The following is an 11,953-nucleotide window of genomic DNA, read 5'->3' as shown; positions in this document are numbered from 1 at the left end:
GTTTTCTCTAGACTACTTTATAACAGAGAGCAGTAGAACTGATATACCCCTGGAACAAGACAGTTAAGGTATTCTGTTGCCCATGCCATGTAAATGCAAACAGCAACAGCTAGAGACTTGTCAGTCAACTGTGCTCCTTGCAGAATGTTCTCTTGAAGGGAGACCCAAACAGTGTTCCTCCTTGGCCACTGTACAGAGATACCATAGGATGGGTCTGTGATCCCTTTGGATTCTCTTGATATAGATGCAGGCTAATGCTCCATCGTTTTACTTGACCTCCATAAGTCCCCATTGGCTGGTGGTTCAGAATTATAGAGTCAGTTCAGAGCCATTATCTGATAGCCTCCAGAATATTTGGATGTTTCCCATTCCTCAGTACATGGTCTCTTTAGTAAATGTGCCTACTGTCCCTTTAGAAAATTTTACAGTATACATCTGTGGTCTTATTACAGGGTCCTTTCTTAAAGGGACCCAGCCTTCTTTCCTTAAAACTGGGTACCAGGTCTGTGAACTGGCTCAAGTCTGGGAACAGGCCATGAATCCCAACTCGAGTGATTTGCATTTATTTCTGCCCAGTAGAATTAGAAGTTTTTTTCCTTTTATATGTGTTTGATCCCTTAGTAACCTGCTTATGAATTTAATTTTTAAGGATCTCATTGAGAGATTTATTTGGGTTAAAAAAAATTTTTGATTAGCCTTCTGCCCTATGATTTATTGTGGTGATTGCTTCCACCTTGTCTCTGAGGTTTAAGTGCTGGTTCCTGGCCTTTATCGCTCCAGGATTCCATTATTCCAAATGAGATTAGAGAAACTAATTCCACTGTAGCATTATCTATCATCATTTCTGACCTAATAAGGAAAGACACCATAGGAACTCGTGAATGCTAATGTCCACCTTGCCAGTCTTTCCAGGGGATATGAGAAAATTGCACATAATAGATCCATTCCAACATTTCAATTTTCCTTGTCTTTTGTATTCTTTCTACTATAGTATTAGGGAAGCTGCAGCATTTCAACATCATTAAAATAGGCCATTGTGGAGTTCAAGCCTTGACTCAACTATTAATGCCATTTGCAAGTTGTCATTAAATTTTGACCCATTTCAGTTAAATAACCCAGGTCATGCCTTAATTTTCACCATTTTTAATCTAAACACCTTGTATCTCTCTGCCCCAGAAATGTTGTCTTAACTCTCATTTTAGGCCTGGAGGCCTATCTGCCCTCTGACTATAGGAGATGAAGGATTCCTTTAGTACTGCCAAAGGGGCCTTCTGGTTCCCCATGCATGTATTTAATTGTATGTTCCTAGCATTTTTTTTTTTTTTTTCTCTTTCTTTCTTTCCTGTGTTGTCTGTCAGGGGCCATCAGAAGAATATAGGTAATAAAAAAAAAAAATAGTAACAATTTTTATAATAAATTGTTGCTATAGTAGCTAAATGTCACAACCATTTAATCTCACAATACCTTGTACTTCATCCCATGATACTATTGATAATTTGAATAATCAGGGTGCTACTACATCCCATAGGTTTCCCATGTCCTATTATCACTGTGTTCCTTGAATCTATTAACAACCTAACCCCAGAATCCTATTTTGAGAGTCTTTTTCCTGGGACTATTTGTGGTACAATTACTGAAACTGAGTCCCAGAAAGAAAAAAGATGGCATATTTAAATTAGGAAAATTCAAGGAGAATTTAATAAAGGGACTGTTCTTAAAGCTATGGTCAGGGTATAGAGAAACAGCAAGGGATAGTACTTGCTAACAGCAGAAGTGTAACCATCCCTAAGCTTGAATGGAGGAGTTGAAGGAAAGGTTATCAGAGCCCAGAAGGGAAAAGTATTGAAAAGAAAGCTGGGTTCCTTGGTCAAGAGGCACAGCCATCCGGAGGTTGTCCCATAAGGAGGGAGTCAAGAGAATTTCCTCTGTCCCTCAGATCTCCTACCCAACCCACCTTATCAGACCCCAGTGATAGGATCCATTGGAAAACCAGAGGGCCAAGATGGCCTTTGATACAGGCCATACAAGTGAGCCTCCTAAGGGCAGAGAACAAGGTGTAAGATGGTAGAGAAGAGAAAGAAGAGCACACCAATTATGTGAAGAATTTCAAGAATGTTCGACATTTAATTTTAAGACATGTTGTGGATAGAGAAAGAAACTATCATAACATGATCAGGTGGTTTTCTCAGATCGGAACTAAGGATCTGGTCAGCTCTTGAAAGGAGAAAGTAATGGCTTGGGGAGGCCAATTTCCCTATTCTACATACCTCACCAGGGAAGAGTGACTTTTTAAAGTTTCTTAACCATCTTAGGGTTCTGCTAAGTAATTCACAAGTATTTTAGTGCTTATTCTTAACTGTTCCCAAAATAACAAATATCTGGGCTTATTTTCATTCATCAAGTTTATTAAATAATTTTATTAACTAATCTACATAGACATTAAATTTAACAATTCAATATAATAATAAATAGTTTCTTATAAAATAATTTAAAGTAAAACCATTTTAGAGCCCCTAGGGCTTACAAAAAGAATCTTAAAAGATCCATATTCATCATCTGAAGACTAAGAATAATAGTTATAAAAGATAGCAAACCACTCATCCAAAAATAAGTTATAAAATTTAAATATTTAAATAAATACAAAGCCCTATTTTAAATGAGAGACATTATCAAATCAGTGTTGAGATGATGCTTTGACAGAACACAATCCATTTGTTCAGAAATTCTTCAATGGTTGCTGCGTGATCATCATATTCACACATGAATGTTGTTTCAGATCCCTGTAAAAGAAAAATTGTAAAAATTATTTTAATTCAGCTAGTTTATATGTAGTTATCCTCTACTGAAGTCTTATTTTGAAGCATGCTAATCATTCACATTTTCTTAAAATGATCAAAATGATGTGCCAAAATCATATGTTAAGATATCAGATGATAGTAACATACAACCTGAGATTTTCCTCATTTATTAATTCTCCTGTCAGTCTCAATGAACACAAGATCTTTTTCTGGATTGTGTACAAGTAAATGTTTTAAATAAAAATAGTTCTAAACAAATACTTCATTAAATGCTGTGTGCAAAATAAAGTTATTTGACCTCTTTTCCTCTGTGTATCTATATCTATCTATGGAGTCAGAATTGACTCGATGGCAACTGGTTTTATGTATCAACGTAGTCTTCATGTGTGCAGTGAAATGCACATTATACTTTTCTCTTTTCTAAACCTTGATTAAGAGCCTCCCTTTTTTATTATCCTACTTCAGTGAAACTCCTCATATTTTCCTCAAAGCAGGAGAGTACCTTCTGAGAGTAAATTAGGACAAGCTTCTGTTCAGTAGAAGATTTGTATAAGGAACATATTTATAATTGCTCATACCCACCCCACCCCACCCCAGTATCAATGCAAGTGTGTTTTCCAATTTCTAGAAATCTAAGAAATTTTGTTCTGTGGAAAAACTTTTTGGAAATGAACCTGTTGAAAAGAGCCATTTAAACTCTGCCTGTAGCTGACACACTATGTATTATGATATGTAGTGAGATATGAGAGAGGGCTTTTTGAAGTTATTCCTATCTCAGAAATACAAAACAAGGGAGAAAGGGTAAATTATCTCCTTTAAGTAAACAGTTTTAGTGTTGTATTCTCTTTCACACATAATTATTTAAAGACTGTAATCTCTCAGGGGGTTTTAAAATGTCTTTGGCTTTTTTGAAACCATTTTGCTGGTTTTCACATAACTATCTTATATTTGTATCAAGAGTTTAGAGGGAGTTTCTGATGATCAAGAATTTTAGAACAAATCTCTTGACATAGATAACATTGATCTCAATGTTGAAGGGTGTAATTAAACTGAAAGAAACTTTCCACTAATAAAGCAACTCTTAATTTGGAAACAAGTAGAGCGACATACTTTTAGAACTTGGTTCTACTGCTGTAATTAAAATTATGCTGCTTATTTCAGATACCTATTAATTCATGAATTTTGTACTTTGGCAGATAAGATGGGAAAATAGAACCATGAATCTCTTTCACATCACCTGAGTCTCCTGTGCATTCAAAAATACTTGAGACCCTAAAAAGAAGGCATTACCTCTAGATAGTTATTTATCTAGTTCATTGCCATTTTAATGGATGCCGTTTTTTTGAGACAAATCGCTTATGGTTAGCCCTTCCACCAAATGATTGGGAAACGCCATTTTTAAGTCTTTCAGTATTGCCTATTCTGGTAAATGATCTGAAGAAATTGAAAAATATATAATAAAACCTGTCTACCTTCTGTGAAATTCAATTCAGTGCCTTCTCCCATTCCTAGTTGTTCATTAATGTGAGGAGTTGACTAGGTGTGGCTGATCAGTAGCAGGTGATTATTCATAGGGGAGTTGAAGCTTATCGTTGAGTGGATGGTAGAAGGAAACCCTCTATACTGTCCAGCTCCACAATGTATCATGTAACGTTAAAAATGATTCATGTTCACATTGGACTTAAAATGTTAGCTAATCAAATACATGAGTACTTGACAAAATACCAAAATGTTAAAACACTTTAAAATGCAGTGTTTTTTCCTCCATTTGTTTGATTTCCAGGAGAGCAATAAAGTAGTATCTCACCTGTAGCTCCAGAGCTGTTACATTGATATTGCTGATTAATTCCCTGGTGTTTTGTTTGCTTGGAGCTACATTTAGCACGTCCTCCAGAGGTTTGAGTTCGTCTACTAGACACTGAAGATGTTTCAGTTCTGTGACCTAGAAAAATAGTAAAAGTAAAAGGTCAGAATCAGAAATTAATCTCCAATTTATTAAGAGTGGCAGTACATAGTTCTCACCTTTCTCCCTGTTTCAGCATTGCTGTAAAACCAAACCAAACCCATAGCCATTGAGTTAATTCCAACTCAATGCGACCATATAGGCCAGAGTAGAAGTGCCCCATAGGGTTTCCAAGGAGCAGCTGGTGGATTCAAACTACCAATCTTTGGGTTAGCAGCCAAGCTTTTAACCACTGCACCACCATTGCTGTAAAGATGGACCAATATTTTGGCTGCATTTTAAGACTGGAAAAGCTAGGACTCAACTGACCATGACCAGCATTAACTGTTAGCGATTAATGGGTCATTAATTTCAGCTTTGAGAAAACGTCAACATATTTGCAAATCACAGGTATAGGCTGACTACTTCTGCAGTCTGCCTAGAAATCATTGGAACCAGAGCACTCAAAATGTGGAATTGTAGGAATCACATTTTATGTTGTTAATATTTGATAATCTGAGAATTGAGAATCACGGAATGATAGGGACAGAGGAGCCCTGAGTGCCATCTATCACAGTCCCAACATTTGACAGATTAGGTCATTTTAACTGTATGATAATGACTCTCAATATAGGCTAGAGCAAGTCGCATATGTCTTAAATCTTTACTTTTCTACAATAACTACATCAAGATGCATTAGTTGTCCAAACCAAATAAAAAATTACAATATTTGAAGGTTTTTTTTTTTTTGACAGGGCTGTTAATTTAGACACTGCAGGTAACTATTCCTTATAGAAGAGATTCCCTGAGTGGCGCAAACAGTTAAGTGTTGGGCCACTAGCCAAAAGGCGGTTTGAACCCACCCAGGCTCCTCAGAAGACAGGCCTGGCAATCTCCTCCCCAAAGTCACAGCCTCGAAAACCCTATGGAACAGTTCTACACTGTGCACATGGGCTTGCCATAAGTCAGGATGAACTCAATGGCAACTAACAACAACATTCTGTTTATATATATATGTATGTATATGTGTGTGTGTGTGCATGTCTGTATACCCATTGCCATTGAGTCAATTCCAATTCATAGCGACCCGATAGGACAAAGTAGAACCGCCCAATAGAGTTTCCAAGGAGCACCTGGTGGATTCGAACTGTCAACCTTTCGGTTAGCAGACACAGCTCTTAACCACTACACTACCAGGGTTTCTTAGCTGACATATATGTGTGTATATATATATATATATATATATATACACACATATGTGTCAACTAAGAACAACATTGTCGAGTCAATTCTGACTTCATAGCGACCATATAGGACAGAGTATAACTGCCCCACAGGGTTTGCAAGGAGCCACTGATGGACTCGAACTGCCGACCTTTTGGTTAGCAGACAAGCTCTTAACCACTGAGCCACCAGAGCTCATATCATATATATGTAAAATGATAATACTTCATATTTGTGTGGTACATTATAGTTTCAAGGTGTTTTCTCCTAAATAAGCCCATTTAAGTCTCATAGTCACCCTCTGAGGTAGGCAGTACAATATAGCTATCCCTATTTTACAAATAAGGAAACTAAATCTCAGAACTTAAGTGTCTTCCCCAAGGCTACATGAATCAATAGAACCAGGATGAAAGTTTCCTGGCAGTTGTGCCAGGATTAAATTTCAGTTCTTTTCCTTTATCACATTAACATAGCATCTTTTAGAATTAAATGCTTTTATGGCTTTCTAAAATCTTTTGCAAACATGAAATTGTGGTAAAATGAACAAATAAGTGAAGTTTATCACATTACTTTTGTTTTCAAATAGAATTTGAGTTGTCATTTAGAAAGCGTTAGATTTCAAAGAATTCCCTCCCCCCCTAAATTCTACACCAATTCTCATGTTATCTTTCTAACAATCTTTAGAGTGAAAAGTAAAACTAGACAACACATCTCTTGACATTTCTGTCTATTGCCCTTTCAACTTGCTACTACGACTTCAGAGCTTACTTTTTTTTTTTTTTTTTTAATGAGCAACATATAGCTATTTCCCTAAGAAAACAAGTCTAGTGTTTTCTCTATTGCTAGAGTTATGTGGCTCTGGTTAACCTGAAGGAGATTCTGTAAACTCTTATCTTTTCATCTTTCAAAAGGACAGTTTTAGCAAAATCCACTTGAATTAATAGACGTGGATCAGTAATAGGATTGAATCTTATGTCCCCTTCCATTTCCCCCTGGCCTTGGATTCACCCTGGGACAAGCTCTCTGCCACCAAAGTTATGCTCCGATCTTGGTTGGGTGGCACAACTACTCAGAAACTTTAAACCTCTATTGTAGCTCCATGAGCTTGGATGATCTACACTTATCTATCTAGACCCCAAAACAACCAAATGAAGCCTTTACTTTTGGAAATAGGTCATATAGCATCGTAAGTCTCCAGGTTTATTGGCATAAAAGACAGATAAGTCCAAAATTTTACTTTCAGCTCCTGGATGAGAATTTGTCTTTACTTCTGTTAATAGTAGCTGAAGCTTATATGGTGTTTACCATGTGCCAGTATTCTGAATGCTTTACATTTACTCACTAATTCTCACAAAACTGTATAAAACTGATACAATTATTATTCACATAAAGAGATAAGAAACTGAGTCACAAAGTGAACCCCAAGCTGGGATTTCAGTTCAGATAATCTGGCTCCAGTGTCTGGCTATTAATAATTACTGTGCTATGTTGCCTCTCAAAGATAGACTCTTAGGAAGTCTTTCCTAAAACAAAGGATGTTTCAAAGTGGGGTCCTCAGAAATTAATTTTGATATTTTGCATGGTATAATGATAGAATCAAATATCTCTAGAGTTTTGCATTTTAAATAAAACAGTAAATATATTCTTCCTTTTAAATTGTCCCAGCATTAAGTAAGGATATTATCCTGGTCTTCTTTCCTTCCCAACATTCCCCACCACAAAACACACACAAGGACATCTAAAAAATTCAGGCAAAGTTATTTTAGCAGAAGTCATATTATAAAATTTGGATAAAAAATAATATATATTCAAGTTACTATTTTCTTTAAGATGAGGTGCTTTTGATCCAATTAGTGTTCAAATTTTTATATTGCTGATGGCAGGGGTGGGTTTGGGTGTTAAAACATAAATTGAACATAGAAAATTGTACTCACCTCCTTAGGCATGTTAAATTTAAATGTGAATATCATGGAGAGTCTGCGAGTCTCGTAATTCTGAGAAAGCATAAGACATTGTTATTAAAAAGTGAACTCCAGCTAGAAAAAAATTAAATGTCAGAATTTTAGTAAGAAAGGGAATATACTTACTTTAACTCTAATCAAAAGCATCTGTAAGTCCAGCAGCAATTGCTCCAGCTGTTGCTGCGTTTCCTTTGTCGAGCTTGAAGTAGGTGCACTGTTTGCGACAAGTGCAAGAGTTAGTGCAATGCAAGACAAGAGCTGCATCTTGAACATTGTGGCAGGAGCTGAGTGAGGTTGCTGTGAGTAGTGATAAGAGAGGTTGATAGGAAGCTCTTGAACAAGAGGAGCAATTTATACTGTTAATTCTGGAAAAAATATTATGGGGGTGTCAAGCAAAATGTTTTACATATTACACATACTTTCAAAGATTCTACCTGTGTGGCAAAAATCATTACCTTTATTTTTCCTCTTCTGATGACTCTTTGGAATTTCTATAAACCCCAGTAAACTGACTGAATGGATGTAGGTGAAATCCCTCTTGGTTGCGTTAGCCCACACTTAGGTGGCAGTTCTAATTCATATAACTAACGCCTTCTGTATGAAACAGATTTTCCTCCTCTTTCACTAAGAGGGTGGGGATACAAAAGTGGCTCATGAAAATTTTCTCTTTGTCATAAAACCATGCCGAATATGTGGAGCAGCATGCTGCGGTGGACAAGAGCAAGAGTAAATAGATGAAAAGAATAAATTTTTAGATTTGTTGATTAAACAGGAAGAATATTGGTTTCCTGTTTCAGGATGGTTTTACCTTTTATCTACATAATGACTTAGGTATTGCATACGGTGTGATAGATTACTTCTTACACAATCAGCTAGAAGAGAAATACTAAAATTAAAATATATAAAATGCTCATTGAACTTGAGGTACTCTTCTATGCTGTTTTAATTTTAACACATTTCTTATATCTGTTTAAATCTCTTAATTAATGTCTGTTGTACCGTTTTTTTTTTTCTTTTAAGAATACGGTGTTTAACAAGCAATGCTCAGAAAAGAGTTTGCTTCCAAGAGCACTGATGCTAGTTTGAAAATAGACCTTAAAATGTGCAATATGTACACCAATCCATAAGTTTCTAGTTTTTATATTTTCATATCTTTAGTAGTTCAGTATCTGTCCTCTAAAGTACCTGGGACACTATGAGTATAAAGATTATAATTATGAAATATAACCAGATCAATACTTTTTCAGTCAGTAAACTGGGTAGAATACTCAGAATTTGTGTTCACTCATCCTTGTTGGTGGAATTCACTAACTGACTGAAAGATGCCCTATGTATGTACTTTCAATTTAACCTGAGGAGAGCTGAGGAGACCCTTTCTCAGATTGCTGCTAACTCCTCCATTTTTACTACCTTCTTTATTTCTCGTCTAGCCTTTAAATAGACATTTATCTAGAACCTATAATGCCTTTGAGTATATAGAAAAGGAGAAAAAAGAATGTTGGGCCAGCACACAGTTCTAATTTAAGCCTCACAACAAGCCTATGAAGTGATGTTTACCACTTTGTAGATTAGAAAACTGAGTCTCAGAGAAGTTATTTGTCCTAGGTCACATAGCCAGTAATGGACAGAAAAAGGATTTGAAGCCAGAATGTTCTGACTCCAAAGTCCACTCTCCTTCCATTTGTGTTTTCTCTCAAAGAACTTCATGTGTAATAGCGAACATAACATGTACACCAAAACCAAAACCCACTGCCGTTGAGTTGATTCCGACTCACAGCGACCCTAAACTCTGGTGGTGTAGTGGTGAAGTGCTACAGCTGCTAACCAAGAGGTCGGCAGTTCAAACCCGCCAGGTGCTCCTTGGAAACTCTATGGGGCAGTTGTACTCTGTCCTATAGGGCCACTATGAGTGTATGAGTACATATGTACACAGACACCTTTAATCCTAGGTAGAAGGTGGTTGCTGCCCAAGAAAGGTGGATGAAAAGAATTTTGAAGGATCAATTACTCTAAACTGGGCTTTGAGCCATAGCTAAGCTGTAGGTATATAAATTCAGGGTTAGGAAGAAGGTGGGTCATCAGGCCAAGTATTCTAAGGAACACTCAATTTAGACTCTTACGTAGAAAAAGAAAATGGTTCAGTAACACTTCTATGCATTAGGCAATATTCTGGAGGATATGACATAAAATTTAAGCATTCTAGTTCCTCGGGTGGAAAAAAATGAAGGAAGAGCCAGATTAGGGCAAAATCTCATGATCTTTTCATTACTAAAAAACTGAAAAATGTCTCTCTGTATCTTCAAAATCAAAACCACAAAGTTAACATTAGTTGTAAAGGGAAGACTATTTAGCAATCGGTGTATCAACTTCATTATACTTGTTTTATTTCTTTAAAGACTTCAGCATCTCATTCCAGCATCATATAACTCAGCCTTCACCCTTCCAGAATGGAAGAATTCAGGCCCACACATTTTCCAGCGAGGTCTTTCATGTTCTTGCAGTCTTGGTATTTATACTTCTGTGACTATTTTATTAGAGAATGGGGCTATGTATGGCTGTATTTCAGGGACCCTATAGAAAATTCAGTTCCTGGGGCCCTGGTTTATCCCCCCTGGTTTGTTGTATTACAGAAGTGAAGTGCTTGGGGAGAAAGCTGCCATCCACTGTGACATACTTTCGCTTTTTAATATGTCTGACGCATCAGCTGGCTTTTCTGGCTATAGTGGTTGCAAAGTCAGTGGTAGCCTGCTAACTACCATATGTGTCATACCCCCACTTCCTCTTTGAACATAAAATTTTACTATTCAACAAGGAGCTATTTTAGTTGCTAGCATTGTTTGTGACTCAGCCTTTTAGACTCAAGAGCAGCCCAAGTACTTTAAAAAAGGGCCGCCCTAGTCCATGAAGCTGTCTACCAAAGAGATTGTCCCTCTACCAAGGCTACTTTCAGAGACCCTTCCTAGCCCTCACCCCACCTCCTCAAGAATTTCTTCTTTCTGACCCTCTTTCACAGCTTTGCAAACTTTAATTTGGTTTGGAGCTTGATGCCTAAACTAATGCATCTCTTGTCAGTTTCTCCAAAGACCTGTTGGCTTTTCAAGATTTAGTTGTCTCTCTTTTGAATTAAGATGTATTATTGTTGGATCATCTCCATACCTCCCAAAGGTAATTTCACCTCCCAAAGAGAATTTCCCATGAAAAATCTGAATTTCCTCAGGCACAGGTTGGTACATAGTCTTTGTGTTTATCAGACCTCTGGTCCTCCATAATGTGATACCACTCTGTAAATTTGTTTGCCATCACAGTTAAGTCTCCTTTGTATGTGCTCCTCTGTAATGTGATAAGTTTTTTGTTTTTGTTTTACCTTTTTTGTTGCTTTATAGATATATAATTGACATACAAGGAGGTATACATATTCAAAGTATACAATTTGATAATTTTTACATATGTAATACCTGCACTCATGAAATCACTGTCACAATTAAGATTATCAGCATATCCATCATTCCCTAAATGTCCTTTTGCTCCTTTACAATTCTTTCTTCTTGCCCCTTTCCTAATCCCAAGGCAACCACTGGTCTTCTTTTTGTCCTATAGATGAGTTTGCATTTTTAGAATTTTGTGTAAATGAAGGCATATAGAATCTGTACTCTTTTTTTTTTGTTTGTTTGACTTTCACTCAGCTTATTTATTTTTTTCTATCTTCTATATATATATTTTTTTTAATTGTACTTTAGATAAACGTTTACAGAACAAACTAGTTTCTTATTAAACAGTACACATGTTGTTTTAAGACATTGGTTAACAACCCCATGACATGTCAACACTCTCTGTTCTTGACCTTAGGTTCCCTATTACCAGCTTTCCTGTCCCTTTTTGCCTTCTAGTCCTTGCCCCTTGAGCCTCGTTTTGTTTTATGGGCCTGTCTAATCTTGGGCTGAAAGGTGAACCTTGGGAGTGACTTCATTACTCAGCTAAAAGGGTATCTGGGGGCCATACTCTAAGGGTTTCTCCAGTCTCTGTAATGT

The 11,953-nt window shown here is 36.7% G+C and overlaps 1 protein-coding gene across 1 annotated transcript; it reads right to left on the bottom strand.

Annotated features, from left to right (window-relative positions):
- Positions 1-2,437: 2,437 nt before the first annotated feature.
- IL2 (interleukin 2) lies at positions 2,438-8,198 on the bottom strand. Its single transcript, XM_003410509.3, has 4 exons — positions 8,052-8,198; positions 7,899-7,958; positions 4,606-4,740; positions 2,438-2,780 (listed from the first exon to the last, which is right to left on the bottom strand). Exons 1-4 carry the CDS (start codon positions 8,196-8,198, stop codon positions 2,670-2,672), a joined length of 453 nt encoding a protein of 150 aa, XP_003410557.1. The 3' UTR covers positions 2,438-2,669.
- Between the last annotated feature and the right edge of the window lie 3,755 nt (positions 8,199-11,953).

This window comes from Loxodonta africana, chromosome 5 (genome assembly GCF_030014295.1).
Source record: "Loxodonta africana isolate mLoxAfr1 chromosome 5, mLoxAfr1.hap2, whole genome shotgun sequence".
Taxonomy (NCBI): domain Eukaryota; kingdom Metazoa; phylum Chordata; class Mammalia; order Proboscidea; family Elephantidae; genus Loxodonta; species Loxodonta africana.
This window is presented reverse-complemented; position numbering and strand designations above follow the sequence as displayed.